The sequence below is a fragment of the Chlorocebus sabaeus genome, chromosome 26 (assembly GCF_047675955.1).
Source record: "Chlorocebus sabaeus isolate Y175 chromosome 26, mChlSab1.0.hap1, whole genome shotgun sequence".
NCBI lineage: Eukaryota > Metazoa > Chordata > Mammalia > Primates > Cercopithecidae > Chlorocebus > Chlorocebus sabaeus.
The window spans coordinates 41,192,679-41,214,046 of NC_132929.1; the positions used below are offsets into that span (position 1 = coordinate 41,192,679).

The window sequence follows — 21,368 nt, forward strand, 5'->3', positions numbered from 1 at the left end:
TTAGCCAGAGTCTCATTTGGTTTGGGACTAAGATTACATATGTGGAGAATTCTGGTTGCATCTATGTGCTCTGCAAAGTTGAGGCAGATTTTTTTAAAGCCGTCATTGGATCATAATACCAGACCGGATACTAGGGAGCAGAAGAGGAGAACCAGAGAAAGGGAAGACTCATCTTACTATGACTTCAGGATCTTGCAGTCTTAGAAAGAGAGGACCCATCCACATGGAAAAATAATTGAAAGGGCTGAAGAAACATGAGGTTGAAGGAGCAATCCAGGTTGGATAGAACTAGTTTAAGACTAAATTTAAGGGATGATAGAAATGAATCTTATACTACAAGATTATTGAAGTTTGAAATGGCCTCTAACCTAATTTTCCCATTCTCGGTTGTTAGTAGAATAAATACCTTTTAAGAAATGGATCTAGTTAAAGTAGATGTATTCTTCTTTACCAGATCATACACACTCCATATTTCTTCCCTTTCAGTCAGCTGGAGCAAGGATTTTGCAAATGAACTCTTCAGCTCCAGGTTTGGTGGTATTTTGACAAAGTTGCTAGTTGAGAGGGGGAACAGGCCATAGCAGCCTTAAATTGTGTCTTAACCATGGTCTGTGTCCCATGGCACCCAGTGTACCCTCTAATAGCCTTAATACAAAGGTAAAACAGATTATAGGTCCTATGTTTTTCAAATCAGACAGGTAATGTGCTGATGTAACAAGGTTTGAGGGAAGCACATCTCACACAGGAGAGCGAAAATCCAATTATCACACTTATGAGCTATAAAAGGATCAGATTATGGGTCCTTAATGCAATGTTTACTGTTTGAGAAGGAACATTTCTTTTCTCAAGGGATCTCTTTTAAAATAGAGTATGTCTGATTCTAGATTAGAGGTCTTTTGTATACTTTAATTTTGCTAACAACTCACTTATCCAGAAATAAAGTATCTAATATCCTTACCTACTGGGAATGTATATCAGTACTAGGAATAAAGCCAAACAACGTCTGAGTATCCAGTCCCTATACTGAAAAAAGAGGGTTCCTTTGAGACCTAAACTTAGTCTGCCATTAAAGAGAGTTCACATCCTTTGAAAATTTAGGGCATAGTGTGACAAGTTCATGGGTTGATAGCCAGCTTTATAATTCTGTTCTGAAGAAACCATGTGTGGCTAACTGAGAAATATAATTAATCTATTTAAATGATATTCTAAGGTCGCATTCAGAACCTGAAGCGCCTTTTCACGTTGGAATCACTTATTTTCAATAGGTACTCCTTCTACATGCTGACGTGCATTGACATGGATTGGAAAGTGCTCACATGGCTTCGTTACACTCTGTGGATTCCCTTATATCCACTGGGATGTTTGGCGGAAGGTACTCTCAGGGACTCTTAGCTTTCATAGCTTAGCTCCAGAGGGTGCCCAGAGGCTGAGAGAACAGTCCTTTCTTCCCCGGCCTTAGTCCGATAAATGGAAGTGTTGGACTTTTCAGGGATTTCTTTGCATGGGCTTCCTTCCATAATACTCCTGGTACCCAGACTGTTCCAGAAAAGTAGCTCATTTTGTAACACTGGAAAGCCAGGTGATGCTTTTAGTGTTCCAAAGGGGATTCTTACTGACGACTTTATTTTATTCTGACAAACATCTTGTACATAAGTCAGCTAGGGATTTTTCTCTCTATTTTATAGAATAGAAGAAGCCCACTGCCATGACTTCCTCATCTGTCTCTCTGTTGACAGGTTGGAGGCTGATCTCTTAGAAAACTAGGGGAAAAAAAGAAGAGGCATGAGCTTTCTGTACAAAGGGAGGAGGAAGCCTTTCTAGCACACCCAGAACTGAAACTTCAGAGTATTAGGGCTGGAAGTTTCTGTCATTAGATGTGACTGTTTCATTTGCTTCTAACAAGTTCTTGTTTCTGTTTTCAGCTATCTCAGTGATTCAGTCCATTCCAGTATTCAATGAGACAGGACGATTCAGTTTCACGTTGCCATATCCAGTGAAAATCAAAGTTAGATTTTCCTTTTTTCTTCAGATTTATCTTATAATGATATTTTTAGGTAAGTATTGATTCTGTAATACAGACTTTTTCTTGTCACTTCTTAGAGAGTAGAAATAAGTCATTCAGAAATGTAAAAGTCCATATGAAAATTCTTTTGGGATAGAATTAGAGAATGATTACTTTGCAAAAACAGACCCACTAGGGGAATATGCTATGGTAAGGAAATATTTTTCTAAATCTCCAGTGGTTAAAGTATGTTCTTTAAGTGCTCTTGGTGATTGGGAATATACCATAAGATATTTCTTGTTTAAAACAATGTAAGGGGATAGGCATGGTGGCTCACGCCTGTAATCCCAGCACTTTGGGAGGCTGAGGCTGGCGGATCACGAGGTCAGGAGTTCGAGACTGGCCTGACCAACATGGTGAAACCCCATCTCTACTAAAAATACAAAAATTAGCTGGGCTTGGTGGCGGGTGCCTGTAATCCTAGTTACTCAGGAGTCTGAGGCAGGAGAATTGCTTGAACCCGGGAGGCAGAGGTTGCAGTGAGCTGAGATTATGCCATTGCACTCCATCCTGGGCAACAGAGCAGGACTCTGTCTCAAAAAAAAAAAAAAAAAAAAAAAAGTAAGGCGCTCTTTTAAAATAGACTAAGAAGCTCCCACTATTACTAATTTCAGTAGCACATTCCTCATCCAGAGTTTATAGAGGTGATAAGACAACTGGCAGCAAGGAAGGGAGAAGGGAATAAAGGCCTCTGAGCAGCCAAGGGTTGTCGTAAAGTCTTCCACCTCACAGTAGGAAAGTTCCCTGCTCCTCATGGAAAACCTGCTGACTTATTAATTTATGTTTATATAAAATCATAAATTCCTGCCTTACTTTATAAAAACTAAGAACAGAAGGGAAAAAGAAATAAACCTAAATTATTACAAATACGACAAATTTAAAAGGTTTCCTAACTATAAGGATTTTTTTGTTGTTTTTGTTAAATTTTTTTTAGAGGCCGGGTATGGTGGCTTATGTCTGTAATCCCAGCACTTTGGGAGGATGAGGTGGGCAGATCACTTGAGGTCAGGAGTTCAAGACCAACCTGGCCAACATGGCGAAACCCCATCTCTACTAAAAATACAAAAATTAGCTGGGCATGGTGGCGCATGCCTGTAATTCCAGTTACTTGGGAGGCCGAGGCAAGAGAATCGCTTGAACCCAGGGGGCAGAGGTTACAATAAACCGAGATTGTGCCACTGCACTGCAGCCTGTGTGACAGAGCGAGACTCTGTCTCAAAAAAAAATTTTATTAGTAATCAATATTTGGTAATTTCTAAATGCAACTATACATGATTCTATCCATATTATCTATATTCTATATGTAGATGTGAAAATACATACATTCTTATATGTAGGTTAAATACAATTTGAGAAAAACAAGTAATTTTTTCCCTTTAAGAGCAGACTATTTAATACTTATTGATTTGAATATGACAACTAACAACATAAAAAGTCAGAATGAAAGGAATTTTGTCATTAAATATATTGAGAGGAGAAAACACTGATTATCATACATAGAACTTTACATGTTTAATGATAAGACAAGCTCCTAACTATAAGGACTTTTTAAAGTTTTGATACATTTTAGTGGTAATTTATATATATTTCCTTGCTTTCACAAAAGACTTAAGGTAGCCCTAAATAAATATAACTGTCCAGTCTCCTAGCCACAGAAGGATGCAACAATAGTGTATTAGTTCTCTATTGCTGTGTAACAAATGACCCCAAAACTTAGCAGCTGAAAACAATAAACAGTTATTATCTCACATAGTTTTCGAAGGTCAGGAAGCAGCCTGGCTGGGTGGTACTGGCTCAGGGTCTCATGAGGTTTCAGTCAGGCTGTCAGCTGGGGCTGCAGTTTCTGTAGACTTGACTGGGGCTGGAGGATCTGCTCCAAGCTTACTCTTGTGGCTGTTGACAGGAGGCTTCGGTTTCTTGCCATAGCCCCTCTCCATATGGCTATTCATGGCATGGCTTCCCCCACCCAGAGCAATTGGTGAGAGAGAGAGAGCCAGAAGCCATAGTGCCTAATCTCAGAAGTGACAAACCATCACACAGACCAACCCAGTATAACATGGGAGGGGACTACACAAAGGTATGAAATAACGGGAGGTAGAGGTTGTTGGGATCGTTGTTGCGGCTTGCTACCCTGGACAGTGAGAGGAAGACCATGCAAGGTAAGCCCAGGAAGCGAGAAAGCCCAGTGGTCTTGGTCATTTAGTGTTGGGGGAGGAGAGACTTACACCATAGTGTTAGGAGCCCCTTAGTGTACCAGTGCATGGCAGAGGTACAGTTAAATAGTATACATTGTAGGCCCACGTCATTTGCAAAAGGTTAACGTCTACTTCTTTTTTTCTATTTCAGCAAAGGGTATAATCCATTTAAGAAAGATTGCCAACCAAAACTATTAAAATGTTTTGCCCTTGAAGAGAGGAACCCTCAGTTCAGAAAATGTACTCATTAAAGACAGCTTTTTACCTTTATTACTCTATAAATTCAGTATAACTAGGCCCCATGAAATGGGCATAAGATAAGAGGAATAAATATTGGAAAGACATTTAAAATACTTTAGTAAACAGGGTAGAGGGGTGGAAATATTTTAAAGTGCATTGCCTTACTATCTTTCTTTGTGTTGTTTATATTGTTGTACACTCTAATTTGCAAGATTTTATGTTCATATCTAGTTTGCTTATAATAAATGCATAGTTGCTCTTATTATTTAGAATGAAGTAAATCCTAAATTCACATTTATAATTTTGAAGCAGCATAAACAGCTAGTTAACATTTGTGTCTAGGTCAGAGGACTTTTCTTTTAGTTTTTTTTTTTTTTTGTGAGACAAAGTCTTGCTTTGTCGCCCAGGCTAGAGTGCAGTGGCACGATCTTTGCTCACTGCAACCTCTGCCTCAAGAGTTGAAGCAATTCTCTTGCCTCAGCCTCCAGAGTAGCTGGGATTACAGGCACCTGTCACTATGCCTGGCTGATTTTTGTATTTTTAGTAGAGATGGGGGTATCACCATGTTGGCCAGGCTGGTCTCGAACTCCTGACCTCAGGTGATCCACCCACCTTGGTCTCCCGAAGTGCTGGGATTACAGGCGTGAGCCACTGTGCCTGGCCATGTTCTTGAGTAGCCTTGAATTAAAAATTAGGTTGTTTCTGCACTTTAGATTTCTGCATTTCATTGTATGTAAATTTTACTGTAAAAGAAAGAATATCGAACTATACCTACGTGAAGAATTGGGTGGGTGAGGTATATTGATATCCGAAACCGAACATTGAAGTACATAAAAAATGAGATGGCTGAAGAGATAAATAGATGAATAGGGATGTGATACAGCCAATATAGTAAAAAGCAGTAAATCTAGGTGTTCACTGTACGATGATTTAATCTTCTGCGTGTTTGAAAATTTTATAAGGAAAAAAATATGTTTTAAACCCACTGGGAGGCTGGGTGTGGTGGCTTATGCCTGTAATCCCAATACTTTGGGAGGCCAAGCCGGCCATATCATTTGAGGTCAGGTGTTTGAGATCAACCTGACTAACATGGTGAAACCCCATCTCTACTAAAAATACAAAAAATTAGCCAGGCGTGGTGGTGGACGCCTGTAATCCCAGCTACTCAGGAGGCTGAGGCAGGAGGATTGCTTGAACCTGAGAGGCGGAGGTTGCAGTGAGCTGAGACCGTGCCACTGCACTCCAGCCTGGGCGACGGAATGAGACTCTGTCGCAAAAATAGTAAGAAATAAACAAACACACTGGGGAAAAATTGGTTTGTGTCTATTGTTAATTTGTTCTAAGTTGTACTCCTTCCTGAGCCGCTGCAATGAGCTTTTTGCTGTGGGATATGACAGACAGCTAGATACTGTCCCTGCCACAAGAGCTTCTGGTTATAAATAGACAAAGACTCTAATTTCTAATTGACCTCTTTTCTTTTTCAGGGTTATACATAAATTTTCGTCACCTTTATAAACAGCGCAGACGGCGCTATGGACAAAAAAAGAAAAAGATCCACTAAAAAGAAAGATTTAGACGGCTTCTTGCCAGTTTGAGCCTAATCTGATTCTTACAGTTTTACCTTCTTGTACCAATGTAAAAGTTTTTTTAATGTTAAATGATTAAATTCTCAGTGAGGCTATCTTGCTTTTCCCCAGTAACATTCCTGAATTTACTGTTATCTTGTTGTAGTAATTGCATGACATGGATTCCTGATATCTGATGAGAGGTTCATTCTTGTGTATTCAGTTAATGACACCAAAAGGCTCAGCCCACCCCAACCCTGTCTCATGTTCAGTCTGTCTAATTCATGCCAGAGATTTTTTTTTTCAAAAAGTGCTTTATCCCTACAATGTACTGACGGTTCTTACAGTTGAGATTTGTTCTTTTCAGCTATTGCTTGTGAAAAAAAGCAAGACTATGTCACTCTATAGAAGGCTATTAAAGTGACTCAGGCAGGACTTAATTATTCTGTACCTAGGGGTTACTTGTTTAGTGGGATGGCATTGACTTTTTGAAAGTGAAGTAGACTGAGTCATTGATAAAACATTTCTAAGAGTGGGGCTCGAGAACATGTTTTACATGTGACATCCTTTGGCCTAACAACATCTATTATTGTAGTGCTCAGTAGTGTGGGCATTGAAGAGGCACAGAATGCTTTGAAAGAAACTAATCAGAATCTTGGAACATCATGATCATGCCATTCTTAAGTAAATCAACTATTTTCAACACTGAAGAAAAGTGAAACATTATTTAGAAAACAATGAGATTACAAGTCCCAAACTCAGCCAGGAATGTGGCTCACACCTGTAATCCCAGCACTTTGGGACACCTAGGTGGGAGCATCACTTGAAGCCAGGAGTTCAACACCAGCCTGGGCAACATAGTGAGACCCCTATCTCTACAAAAAATAAAAATATTAGCTGGGTGTGGTGGCACACACCTTAGTCCCAGCTACTCAAGAGGCTGAGAAGGGAGGATCCTGAGGCCAGGAGGTCAAGGCTGCAGTGAGCTGAGATTGCCACTGCACTGCAGCCGGGGTGACAGTGGAAGACCCCGTCTCAAAAAAACCAACCCCCCCCCCCCCGCCCCACACACACACGGTCCAAATGGTAGCAGGGATCCAAAGGGAACACAGTATGTAGATCAAACTGGCAGTAACACCGTGTACAGCCTTTGACAAACTAGAAACATTAGAGTAGGCCAAACACACCTCCAAACTGTCTTAGGCTGTGCACAAACACAAAAAATGGCAGCCTTCCATCTCCTGCACTGGCTGAGTCCATTTACTTGTATATTTGTTCTAGTGAGTGGTGAGTGAGTGATGGGACTACATTTTTTGCATAGACCTCAAAAATAACTTCATTCTGCTGCTGTTCAGTTGGCTTTTTAAAACCCATCTGCCGTAGAACACTGAAAACAGAGAGAACTTTGGGGTGAACAGCGCTGATCCTTTAACAAAGATTTCTGGCAGGAAACTCACAAAAAGGAGAACTGAAAATTTAGACATACAGTTGGCCATTGTAAAAAACATCAGTTTCCTCTCATACATTCCAAGTAAACCAAGTAAAATAAGTGTTGGAGTAACACTAGCATAGAAGAATTTAAGGAGTGATAGCTCTTTCTGTTCTGCCATTCCCAACATTCCTGGGGGAAAGGAGACTCAATGAGTTAATACTATTTCACTGAGCCCAAGATGGAAACTTGGTTTGACCTAAAACATCTGATTAACATAGGCTAGCTGATTTCTTAAAAATTCGTTGCATTGAAGGATAATTTGCATGTCTGTAACACCTGTCAATACTTGTTTGTATTGATTTCTGATATTCTTGCAGCTGACTATGTGTAATTGGGCAGATCAGCTTTGCAGTAGATTATGCTGCATCGTCGTGGCAAATTCTGTATTCTTAGTGATTGTTACAAACCCCTTTATTGCTGTCTGAGAAAGTGAAAGATTGTGTGTTTCTATTAAAAAACATTTACAATCAAAATTCTAATGACTGTGCTTAAAGATAATTTAATCTAGTGGTTTTCTGTTAGTGATAAAGTCCTTTGTTCAGGCAAAATATTATGTAGCAGTTCAGCATGTTAAACCAAAAACAGTTGCTCTGGTTGAAGCCTGAGAGTTACAGGGAAGGTGGTGCAACTGAAAACACTGATGATGTAGACAAAGCCTCAAGAAGTTGCCCAAAGTCATAATGCTAGCTGGTAAATTGGAACCATAATTAACTTTGGAATCAGTGATCTGTCAGGATTATCTAGCTAGAACCCTGCTTAGGCAATGAGGCCTAATCACTGTCAGAAATAAGGAAACCTCATGATTTATGAATCTATGCCACTTAGAAAGTTGAAATTATATTAAAGTGATAAGACAGACCAAAAGACAAAGGTCTTAGTATCATAGTGAAACCATTTTATAGAAAATCAAATATTGTTGTCATTGAAAAAAAACCTTGAAGAAATAGGACTCATTTTACACATTAATGGTTGCTCTTTAAAAGTTAGAATCTCAAGAGACACCAAAAGCACCTAAGAGTTACCACCACATTTTGCCCAAGTTCTAAGGAAAGTTCTGAAACTTAGTGGTGTTGTGTTTGTACTCAGCAAGCTCCAGTCAGTCTGAATTGCTCATTCCATGAACAGAAGCTTGAAAATGCCCTTACAGTTGAGATATAAACTGGAGAGAAGAGGTGAAGCTTTCAGGAAGCCAGAGAGCCCTTGCCGGTCAGGTTTCCTGAGGAAGGCAGGGGTGCTCTATGGTCATCAGTCCTTCAAGCCTCTCAGGAAATGTGCCCATCATGGGAACAGCAGCTATCTTCCAAGCTTAAAAATTATGAGTCCCAGGAAGTTAAAGCCCAACCAGCCAACCACCTTCACATCCTTCTCATACTAGTAGAGTCATTCAAAACAGCACATGGTGCTTCTGAGGCAGCCTCAGGAAGGTCTTTGGGTGGCTCTTCCAGAGGTGAAAATACTGGAAAGGTTTTACCTAAATCATTTTCAGTTGAAAGAAAAAAGAAGGAAAGCTCCAAAAGTCAGTTTCAAATTCTTTCAGTGCTGCTCCCAGAGAAGTCCGTGTGCAAAGGTGTGATGTTCTGGTCATAAGCGGCATACTCAGAGGTGCCGGTACTGGCCAGTTTGAGCTGCTGGGCAGCATGGGTCAGCTGGAATGCAGCATCAGGGTGGGCTGTGTCAGGCAGCAATGTGCATTCCCTTTCCAGCATATCAGCCACCCCTTTCAGCAGGTCCAGGAAACCAAAGGCTAGAGCGGCCTTTCGCAAACGGTTCAGCTCCTGAAACAAGACAGAAAATCAATGCTCCTGAAATGGTGTTCTCAACACATACTTTCTAAGTGCTCAGCTTAGAAATAAGTTCTCCTTGACTGAACTTCAGGGAGCAATTTTCTATGAGAACAAATGTTTATTTAGGGATGCCAGTAACAAGAATGCGATGGTTTTACTGGGAAGTGGTTCCTCTGCAGGTGACCAGAAGCTGGCTAAGGAAGACAGTGAGCTGAATGAAACAACGTCATCATCACAGTTAATGAGCATTTATGCCACACGTGGTAGTCAGCACTTTGCATCCATCATTTCATTTCTCCTAACTTTAAGGAGGAGTACTTTCCCCTTGTTACTTAGGTATGGAAAAGACTTGCCCTCAATCTGAAAAGGCTCTTAACCCCACTGTGGCAGGGCCTCAGACTAAGACAATAAACAGGCTCAGAGGAGGCCCTGGAGGAGTCAGAGTGGAAACACCAACAAAAAGAAAGGCTGGTTAGTGATAGAAGCAGAGAAATAAGAAGTGCCCCAACAACCCCTTAGTGGAGTGGTCTGGGCAAGTTGTGTAGCCTCTCTGGGTCTCAAAGGCCTCATTTATAAAATGAGGAGAATAATCCCTTCCTCACCCACTGCAGGGGCTGAAGCAGTTTCTCTAGGCTCTTTTGAGCTCTAATATGTAGAATGATATAAAACCAGAGAAGAGAAATGGGCTCTCTGACTTATCTTTCTACTATCATCTGTTTAAAAAGCAGAAAGTTAAGAAGGCCAAACAAGTGTGTCATCATGAGTAAATAGCTGATGACTGTAGGAAGCTCTGCAGGGAGGATGGACTGCATGGATTATGGGCTTCAGTTAGGGAGGGGCCTGGCTGGCTGAGAAGCTCTGCAGTTGAACTCTGATTAAAGCTGTTTTATTTCACTAGCTTACTACATAATTAGGTTTGAAGACAACAGTGACATAAAGGTAATGAGATAACACCCAGACAAAGTAGCATGTATCTTCTCCCGTTAAGATGCTAGCCTGAGGCTGGCTGTATGTGCCAATATTTTAGAATTAGAAAGCTATGACACAAATGACATGCTTTATGCTGCACTTAATTTAATTCCAGCCAAACACCAGAACAATAGGGGAGAATCAAGGAGCAAACCTAAATGTTCCCCACTCTACCCCACCCCCTGTAACTTAATAGTCTCTTCACCAATGGTTCTGGATCAGCTACGTATGATTCTGGAGGGCCATCTCCTCTGCAATTCATAAATGTGTAATGTCAGATGTCATTCCTAGAAGCAGATTCTCTGGTGCAATAAGAATGTTCTGGGGTGATTGGGTGGGGTGGCTCATGCTTGTAATCCCAGCACCTTTGGGAGGGCGAGGCGGGTGGATCACCTGAGGTCAGGAGTTTGAGACCAGCCTGGCCAACATAGCAAAACCCCATCTCTACAAAAAATACAAAAATTAGCCAGGCATGGTGGCACACAACTGTAATACCAGCTACTTGGGAGGCTGAGGCAAGAGAATTGCTTGACCCCGGGAGGCAGAGGTTGCAGTGAGCTGAGATCATGCTACTGCACTCCAGCCTGGCTGACAGAGTGAGACTCTGTCTCAAAAAACAAACAAACAAAAATTAGCTGGGCGTGGTGGCACGTGCCTGTAGTACCAGCTACTTGGGAGGCTGAGGCAGGAGAATCACTTGAATGCGTGAGGCGGAGGTTGCAGTGACCCAAGATCTCACCATGGCACTCCAGCCTGGGCAACAGAGTGTGACTCCGTCTCAAGAAAAAAAAAAAAAAATGTTCCGGACAATTCCCCATCCAGGAAGCCACATACATTGGTTGCCTGGGGTTGGCCTGGATACCCATATAGGAGTGATGAGGAGAGTTCAGGGCTATGACCCACAGGTCCTCTCAGCTGCTTCCATCAGTCATTCATTCACAGCAGCCCCAACACAGAAAAACCCTCTGCCTGTACAGAATGAGGCCATTTAAACCCTTCTAATTTTTGGATTTTAGGGAAGGAACAGACCTATCACTTTTACTGAGTTTATTTGAAAAAACTGAGGCACAAGTCACACATCTCTAATCCCTGCCCATATTCACACTGCCATCTCACAGTTCTACTATTATGAACCATATATTTGAGGTACCTCCTCTTCCACTATATTCTAACTGTCTCACCTTATAGAATGTCTGTGTTTTTTCAGGTAGTTTCCTTGCATTTCTTAAAATCTTCTGTACATCTGTCTATTAAGGGTAAAAAAAAAAAAATCCAACATTAGAATTCTGTGGTAAAAAGGGGAAATAATATAAAAGAATGGATCTAAATGTTTAAAGAAATGAAAATGAGAACACAGCTACAATGTCAAGATGAGGATCCCTTCTGTGTTAATGTCAGTTCAACATTAGTAAAGCACTCCCTCCTTCAAAAGGTTTGATAGTAAAATAAATCCCCTGACAGAAACAAACTTGCCTCATAAAAATGTACCCAGTAAACCCATACATCTATCACCAGAGCAAAGACCATTCAGTGGGGAAAAAATAGTCTTTTCAACATTTGGTGCTGAGACAACTGGATATCCACATGCAAAATAATAATGTTGGACCCTTACATAATACCATATACAAAAAATTAACACAAAATGGATCAGAGACCTACATGTAAAAGCTAAAACTATAAAACTCTTAGAAAAAACAGGGGCCAGGTGCAGTGGTGTGCCCCTGTAATCCCAGCTACTCAGGAGGCTGGCTTGAGGCCAGAAGTTTGAGACCAGCTTGGGCAACACAGTGAGATGCGTTTCTCAAGGGAAGAAGAAAAAGAAAACATAGGGGGTAAATCTTTATGACCTTGGATTTGGCAATGATCTCTTAAGACAGCAAAAAGCACAAACAACAAAAGCAAAAAACAAAATTTGGCTTCTTCAAAACCAAAAACTTTTGTGTATCAAAGGACACTATAAAGAGAGTAAAAAGATAACTCACAAAATGGGAGAAGATATTTGCAAATCATATCTGCTAAGGATCATACTATCTAGAATATATAAAAAACTCAACAACAAAAAGACAAACCCAATTAAAAAATGGACAAAGAACTTGAGTATATACTTCTCCAAATAATATACACAAATGGCCAATAAGCACGGGAAAAGATGCACATTACTAGTCATTGAGGAAATGCAAAGACACAGACATACCACTTCACATCTACTATGATAGCTATACGATAATAATAAAAGGAAAACAACGAGTATTGGTAGGAACGTGGAGAAACTGGAACATTTATACACTACTAGCAGGAATGTAAAATGGTGCGGCTACTGTGAAAGAGTGTGGCAATTCCTCAATAAGTTAAGCAGAATTGCTGTCTGACCCAGCAAACCCATTCCCATTAAAATACATACCCAAGAGTATTGAAAACAAATATTCAGACAAAAACTTATACATGAATGCTCGTAACAGCATTATGCACAATAGCCAAAAGGTAACCCTAATGTCCATCGACTGAAGAATAATCAAAATGTGACACATACATATAGACATATGGAATATTAGCCATAAAAATGAAGTACTGATATGTACTACAACATGAATAAACCTTGAAAACATCATGTTAAGTACAAGAAGTCAAACACAAAAGGCCACAAATTGTATGATTCTGTTTATATGAAATATCTAGAATAGGTAAGTCCATAGAGACAGAAATCAAATGAGTGGTTGCCGGGGCCTGGGAGAAGGAATGTGGAGTGACTTTTCTAATGGGCAGAGGGTTTCCTTTTGAAGTGATTAAAATGTTCTGGAACTAGAGAGTGGTGATGGTACATTGTGAATGTACTAAATGGGACTGAATTGTGTACTTTAAAATGGTTGAAGATACATTTTATGTATATTTTACTAGAATAAGAAAAATAAACCCAAGAACAAAAGAATTTTTTTCTATAGTAGTCAAGATTCAAACCAAAAAATTTTAAAAAATAAGAAAAGCTCAGCTATAACTGGTGGTGAAAGTGGTTCTAATATCCCTCTGACAAGGAAGTACTGGGGTCAGGGACATCAGGAAAATAGAAGACCCCGATTTTCCAACAAAGAGGCCCCTGACACATTAGCCTTGGCAGGATGTGGTTCAGTCTCCATGGAAAGGGGGCTCAGAGACTGTGCAGTCAACAGAAACTACTTTTGTTGTCCAAATGGACTGACTGTGTCTTCTCATTTGGTTTAGGTTGAACTTACTGGAGGAACAAATATAATAAAGGTGCTCAAAGGAGAAAAAAGTTTCAGTAAGTGATTTTTAAAAACAGGTATAAATGACTTTTTGTTGATGAAAGGAGAAATGTTCCTGAATACCTTGCCTGAAAGCATCATTCTTTGATAATCATATTATCATAGCTTCCTATGAAAGTGTTTTTGTGAAATATAATTCTATGGATTGAGTTCTACTGAAGGGATGGAAGAAATATCGTTATAAAGACTTTTACATCTTTTCCAAAACTGTTGTTAAATACCCATTATGTTATTTAATGCCTCACCATATAAAAAATTTCACACTAAAATTCAATGCCAGGAAAATATGTCTCTCTAGACAAACTGACAAATTTCCTTTTTTCAGACAAGAACAACTGACCTTGTCAACAGGAAGCTCAGAGCCAAAATGCTCACGTAAAATTATCATTTTGCCTTGGGTTCCTGGCACAACTGTCTTCCTTCTTCCTCTAGGATTCTTATTGCTCTAAATTTTGTAAAAAATGATTTTGCTATATACATGTTTTACTGTAGGGCATCTCAAATCCCTTTTGGAAATAATGACAAACATTAGAAGTAAATGAATTACTAAGTATCAAAGGAAAAGAAAATCAAATAAAATGCCTGCCTGCCTACCCAAATGCCTCCTGTCCCCAGTGGAAAGCAACATAAATGGTAATGTTACCTGCAGGCCGCTGGGTTTGATCCAGACGGTCACATTCTGGGCATAACTGCGTTTGTTTTTGGGCTGCAGGGGGAATGGGCTCTTATTGTCATCCTCGCCATAAGGGTTTTCTTTAGCATCTTAAAAGAAAAGACATTCTTGAAATGACATCTGGCAAAACACAATCAGTTACATTTCCAATTAGACTAGAAGCTCTTTGAATCACTCAATCTTTGATATCCTATCACTTTGTTAATTAAGAAAATCCATTAACTTCAGTCAGGTTGGAGAACCTGTTCTCAACAGAAAGCCACTGATGTAGGAGGCCCATTTAAGTGAAAAACAGCTTAATGTTTTTAAAGAAACAAGCTTCACTTATCTGATTTATAAATTAAGGTCAAAGAATAAAACAAATACATATTAAAAAAATATATATATACATACATACACACAGACACACACATATATACTGCAATTCTATATAGTCTAACCCAGTGCTTTCCCACTGAACTTTCTGAATGACGGAAATGTTCTATATCTGTGCTGTCTAATATGGTAGCTACTAACTACTGAGCACTTGACCTGTGGCTAGTGTGACTGAGAAACTGAATTTTAAATTTTCTTTAATTTTAATTAAATTTAATGTGGCCAGTATCTACTGGATTAGACAGCACAGGTCTAGGCATTAAAATAATTAAAAAGGAAAACTATATATAGCCAAATTAAGGCAAAGGGCAAGACAAGAAATACTTTTATTGGTGAAGCATACCCCAATATGGCTTTTTAGTTTATTGCTTCCAAAAATGTAAAGCTATGTTGGTTTTATAGCCACATGAACAAACACGGTTTGTCTCTGTACCTGCTTCCTGAGCCTATGAAACTGCCACAAACTTATAAAGCACGCATACTTCTAATGGTGTATTTGATCTTTATTATTATTACCACCTTCTGGTATAGACAGATCAGGAGTCATTTTCCTACAAGTTCAGAGAAATTAAATCCCTTGCCCAAACGTTCATGGTGAAAAATGTAATTAGACCAGTCTGTCTAACTGAGCCAGACATTCTCTACCCTGGATTTGGTCATTAATTGAAACACCTTGATACTGGCCCAACACTTCCTTTGTCAACCCTCCTCAGCCCTGTCTCCTCCATAAAATACTGGCCCAACTCTCCAGACATATCTCCATTAATATTTGTCAATATATAAACCTTCTGAGTCAGGCTAAGGTCCTACAAGTCCTTTCCCACACGATAGCTCATTTCCAACTTTCCTGCTATTTCTATTACTCCCCACTGCCTAGAATGTTCTCCCTTCTCATTCACTCATTTACTCATTCACTTATTCATTCATTATCTATAGTAAGACCCCGCTACATAGCAAGCACTGTGCCAGGAATTGTGCCTAGAGAAAATACTTTTCAGCCTCAAGGAACTTACAGAATAAAGAATATTTATTAAATTCCAACTAGGTGCCAGATACTTTACATATTCAACTTCTCTCTTTACAGCAACTCTAGAGTGAAGATGTTATTAGTCCCATTAAAGATGAGGAAACTAAGGCACAGAGAGGTTGGATTTATATAAGGTTTCACAGTGACTCAGTTGGGCCTGTTTCCAAAGCCAACACCTTTTCCACCATTCAACACTGCCATTCCTTACCTGTCCAAACTTACCTACCTATATTCCAAGTCCAGATCCTACCTTACCCCTTCCATGAAATTGTTTCAAGTTTTTCTGGCAGATAGTGGCTTTTTTTAGACCCTTTTATCCCCTAGCACTTAGTATCACTACCAAACATTTCAACATCTAATCAGAGCCTATTTTGTACTGTCATTAGTTGTCTGGAGCCTATATGTGGTAACTAACTGGCTTAGGAGACAGGAAATATTACATTTATGAAAGAAGAAATAAAAAATATGATAGTATAAACAAAAAATAAAAATTATAACATAAATTTGAAGATACAGAAGACAGAAAAAATTTAAAAAATGGGAAAATGGGCAGAAAGAGATAGAAAATTACAAATACAAATCACAAATATATGTTTCAGAAAAGGAGAACAGAGAATACAGAAAGAGGAAATCAAAGAAATAATTGATCTTCCCAATACTGAAGAACATGAATTGCCAGACGGAAAGGGTCTACTGAGTGCCTAGCAAAATGAATGAAGAGACCAACATTCTGAAATCAGAACACCAGGGATACAAAGAAGATCACCGAGGAATATGGAGAAAATACAGTTCAGGGTCAAAGGTCTTTGAGTCACCATGGCACTAACTTTCCGTAGCAACACTGGACTCCAGAAGAGACAACAGAGTAATGCTTCAAAACTCTGAGGGAAAATGACTTATGACTTCCAACTTAGAACTCAATTCCTAACCGAACTATCATGAAGAATAAAGAATGAAATAAACATATATATATTTCCAAAATACACAAGATTTCAAAATATTTACTTCTCATGTATCTTTTTTTTCAGGAGTTGTGAACAGGAGACCCATAGGAGAGATGTAAAGGGGAGACTCAGGATGACACCTATGCAATAGGTCTGGGGAATAACCATACCATTTATGAAGCAGGAGGATGGGAGATGATGCTAAGAAAAAAAAGGAAACCGATAAAATACTTGAAAAATGTATTTTACTTAGGGAGGAATTAGTCAGTTATATAGAAAACAAGCAAAGAAAAAAAAAATAGCTGGGACTGAGCTAGGGGACAAAAAGCTGCAAAACAAAGGAAATATAAATTGGTATACCACATAGCTTAGTTGTAAATAACATTTACATCATCTAACAAGGACTGAATACTGATTTAACCAAAAAGAACATTATAACTACATTGGGAGGATAGAAGGAGGGAAAATGTGCATCTTGTGTAGGTGGGTGGGAGATGGCGGTGTTAATAGAGCTAAATACTCATCCTTTAAAAAGTCAAAAAATGGCATCTAAAATGGGGAAAAGGGCTGGGTGTAGTGGCTCACGCCTGTAATCCCAACAGTTTGGGAGGCTAAGGTGGAGGACTGCTTTAGCCCAGGAGTTTGAGACCAGCCTTGGCAACATAGTGAGACCTTGTCTATATAAAAAAATCAAAAAAATTAGCCAGGCATGGTGGCATGCACCTGTGGTCCCAGCCACATGGGAGGCTGATGTGGGAGGATCACCTGAGAGGTCAAGGCTGCAGTGAGCCAAGATTGTGCCACTGCACTTCAGCCTGGGTGACAGAGTGAGACCCTGTCTCAAAAAATAAATAAAAAATAATAAAACAGGAGGCTGGGCATGGAGGCTCACGCCTGTAATCCCAGCACTTTGGGAGGCCAAGGCAGGCGGATCACTTGAGGTCAGGAGTTTGAGACCAGACTGGCCAACATGGTGAAACCCCGTATCTACTAAAAATACAAAAATTAGCCAAGCGTGGTCGTGGGCACCTGTAGTTCCAGCTACTGGGGAGGCTGAGGCACGAGAATTGCTTGAATACAGGAGGCAGAAGTTGTAGTGAGCTGAGATCACACCACTGCACTCCGGCCTGGGAAATAGGGCGACATCCCTACATTATTTAGAAATGTAAATAAGGCTGGGCACGGTGGCTCACACCTGTAATCCCAGCACTTTGGGAGGCCGAGGCAGGAGGATTACTTGAGGTCAGGAGTTTGAGACCAGCCTGACCAACAACATGGTGAAACTCTGTCTCTACTAAAAATACAACAATTAGCCGGGCATGGTGGCTTGTCCCTATAGTCACAGCTATTAAGGAGGCTGAGGCAGAAGAATCGCTTCAACCTGGGAGGTGAAGATTGCAGTGAACCAAGATTGCACCACTGCACTCCAGCCTGGGCGATGGAGTGAGACTCTGTCTTAATAAAATAAAATAAAATAAAATAAAAATAAATAAATAAATAAATAAATAAATAAATACCAAAAGAAACAAATACGTTTTAAAAAGTAGTTGTCTCTAGGAACAGAACTGGGAGTAGGAGGGATTGGTACAAACAATAGTGCTATTTGCATGTTTTGCTCAACAACCCTCTGAGGTAGGTTTTATTATTAATTGTTATTTGTTATCATAATTCCAATTCTAAGACTGCTGTGAGAGTTAAATGATATGGTACCCTCATTATGTCCAGCACAGTGCCTAGCACAAAGTTAAGTTCATTATAATATTAGCTATTATTATCCACACCGAAAAGCGGAACAGACCCAGAAGGAGGAAAAAACAACATGAACACAGGGTAGAGTGAACAGCAGTTCAACTGGAATGAAGAACAACTGTAACAAGCCAAGTGTTGCTACATTGGAAGCCAGATCAGAAAGGAGTCTGAATGCTACTACCATCTTAGATTATAGATATGCATCTTTGGTGAAAACCATCACAATAGTCTAGTCGGAGGTTGGCAAACTTTTCCTGTGAGGGCCAGACAGGTTGGAGTGCAGTGGTGCAATCAGGTTTCACTGCAGCCTCTGCTTCCTGGGCTCAAGCGATCCTTCCACCTCAGCTCCCTGAGTAACTGGGACCACAGGTGCACACCACCATGCTGGGCTAATTTTTGTATTTGTGGTAGAGATACAGTTTCGCCATGTTGGCCAGGCTTGTCTCAAACTCCTGGACTCAAGTGATCCACCTGCTTTGGCCTCCCAAAGTACTGGGATTACAGGCATGAGCCACCATGCCTGCCTGAATATTTATCATTTCTTTGTGTTGTGAATATTCAAAATCCTCTCTTCTAGCTTTTTGAAAATATATGCTAAATTATTGTGAGCAATATTCACACTACAATGCTATAGAGCACTGAACTTATTCCTCCCTAACAGCTGTAATTTTGTATCTGTTACCTCTCCCTATTCTCCTCTCCTCACTACCCTTCCCAACCTCTAATGACCATGATTCTAGATTCTACTCTCTACTTCTATGAACTCATTTTTTTTAGCTTCCATATATAGGTGAGAACATGTGGTATTTATTCCAAATTTATTTTTGTACACAAAAACTCAAAATTTGTGAACCACTGCCCTGAGCGATCTCCCTCATTCCCACCATTTTAACTATTTGTGATAGCTTTACAACCTAAAATTTTATCTCCAACTCTGCCCTCTCTCCTCAACTTCAGACTTCTACAGAATTGTCTCTAGGCACCTCCACCTATATCTCATAGGCACAAACTCAACATAAACAAAATACGTTCTTCCCAAATTTACTCTTCTCTCTCTATTATCTATTTCAACTAATAGTACTACCTTTCACCCTGCAGCCCAGGTCAGAAACCTGGGATCATTTTTAACACTTCTCTCTCCTTTATTTTCAAATCCAAACGTTATTGATCCTACTTCCTAAATGTATTTTACCCCCAGTTATTACCACGGTCTGGCTCTCATCTTCACATTTCCGGGACTAACACAGTAACTTTCAGCCACAGGTCCTTGCCTTTTCAAATCCACACTCCACAGAGATATCTTTCTAAATACAAATTTCTTATCTCTCACTTGGATTATGGCCATATTGTACAACTGCAGGGGGCACCAGCCCCTAAAATATAGTTTCCTAACTGGTATCCCTCTGTTCTCACTGTAGCCAGAAGGATCTGATCATATTACTCCTCTTCAGTGGCTTCCCAGTATCTGCAAGATAAATTCTTGGTTCTTCACATTTCAGACAAGGCCTGCTCCACTCTAGCTACTACCAATCTCCAATCTACCATCTGCCCCTCCCACACCCAGTCTCACATTTTGTGCTGCAGTTCCTTTTCTTTCTGTAGGTGTTCTGTTTGCCCAGGATGCCCTTTCTTCCCTTCATTAGCTTAGCAAGTTCCTCCTTTTCTTCAAAACTCAACTAGGGTATTTCTCCTCTGTGAAGATTCTCCTGAGTCCTCTAGGCAGAGCTCATCATCATCTCCTACAGGCTAACTCTGATTTGTGCCAGTCTGTGATCATTCCACTTTCCACTAGACTTTGAACAACTCCAGCTAACTCTTTTATCCCCTAGGCCTGGCACAGAACAGCTTGCTTGGTAGATGTTCCTGAAATTGAAATGGGCCCAAATGAGTCAAAGATGACTCTACAGTTGGAACCTGAGTAGCTAGTGGCACAAATGCCTTAATCAAAAGGAGGAGGAAAATCAGAAGGAGGAATAGTTTGAGGAGAAACGAGTGCGGGACAACAGGTCTGTAACAAACAGCTGAGCTTGAGACTGTGACGGAATATCCAGGTGGAGAGATCCAACTAGGAACTGGAAATATGATATGCAAATTCCGGGGAGAGATCAGGTGAGACTAGAGCTACAGATTTGGGAAATGTGAAGTTCTTACAGCTGATAAAATAACCAAGGGAGAAGAATAACCAAAGAGAAGAAGGCAAAGAACAACATGTTGGAAATCATGAGGCAAGGGAAAGAAAAGACAAAACAAAGACAAAAAGAAAAGTCTGCCAAAGAAAAAGTCAAATAGGTACCAGAAGCAATGTCAGGAAAGCTACAGAAAAACAGTTTCAAGAAGGAAGGATTACATTATCTAGGAATGACAGGAAATTACTTGAGTTGAACTATAGTACACCAAGAAAAAAAATTATGGAGATTAGTTTTTCACTCTAAGCCACTGAAGAGTTTATTTATTTAAAGCAATCTAAATGTCGATTTCTCCCGAGCTGTAAAATTCAGGAGTTCAAACATCAAACTCTCTTCAAGTTTTCCATGTACACATCCAGCATCATCTGAGACCATGGCATACTAGTAAGGGAGATGAGTCAGTTCTCTGACTGCACAGTCAGAGACATTGAGAACAGCAGAATGAAAACAAAGTCAAGATAAGTAAAATCTGATCTGGATTATACCTGAAATAGGACCCAATTGTGCCATTTTCCCTAGCCATGGGAGAGGTTCTGGGCCAGGCTCAAAGAGAGACATCATGAGGTTTGATTTCTTCTTGCTGTCAGCTTGGGAGTAGAGCATTCCATGCCATTCAGGACTAGATGGAGAGAAGACAGAAGATCAGAAGAACATCAAGCCTGAGACTGTCAAGTTAAATAAGTCTAGCCTGTATTTTTCTCTTGAGAGACACAGGCTTCAGTTTTGAAATTAGGCACATTACTTTTACCAAAGCCAAAACCTAAACCTGAAAATGCATACTGCTCTCCCCTAATATTTCCATTCTTCTGGGATATTTATTATTATTCAG

The 21,368-nt window shown here is 39.9% G+C and overlaps 2 protein-coding genes and 1 non-coding gene across 6 annotated transcripts in view; 1 reads left to right on the forward strand and 2 right to left on the reverse strand.

Moving 5' to 3' along the window:
• HACD3 (3-hydroxyacyl-CoA dehydratase 3) overlaps positions 1-8,027 on the forward strand; it is a 48,290-nt gene extending 40,263 nt beyond the window's left edge. Inside the window, exons 9-11 of the mRNA XM_008016225.3 lie at positions 1,266-1,372; positions 1,923-2,054; positions 5,982-8,027. Of these exons, the coding sequence (XP_008014416.1) occupies positions 1,266-1,372; positions 1,923-2,054; positions 5,982-6,058 (316 nt within the window). The 3' untranslated portion in view covers positions 6,059-8,027. The remainder of the gene's footprint in view (positions 1-1,265; positions 1,373-1,922; positions 2,055-5,981) is intronic.
• LOC119628222 (small nucleolar RNA U13) lies at positions 689-789 on the reverse strand. Its single transcript, XR_005244525.1, has one exon. It is a non-coding gene; the product is annotated as a small nucleolar RNA U13 (small nucleolar RNA).
• A 401-nt stretch (positions 8,028-8,428) lies between the features above and the next one.
• INTS14 (integrator complex subunit 14) overlaps positions 8,429-21,368 on the reverse strand; it is a 32,734-nt gene continuing 19,794 nt past the window's right edge. For all 4 annotated transcript variants that reach the window (XM_008016221.3, XM_008016224.3, XM_008016222.3 and 1 more), the window contains exons 9-12: positions 21,025-21,158; positions 14,229-14,347; positions 11,489-11,554; positions 8,429-9,329 (exon numbers count right to left, since the gene is read on the reverse strand). In XM_008016221.3, coding sequence (XP_008014412.1) covers positions 9,078-9,329; positions 11,489-11,554; positions 14,229-14,347; positions 21,025-21,158 — 571 coding nt within the window. In that variant the 3' untranslated portion in view covers positions 8,429-9,077. The remainder of the gene's footprint in view (positions 9,330-11,488; positions 11,555-14,228; positions 14,348-21,024; positions 21,159-21,368) is intronic.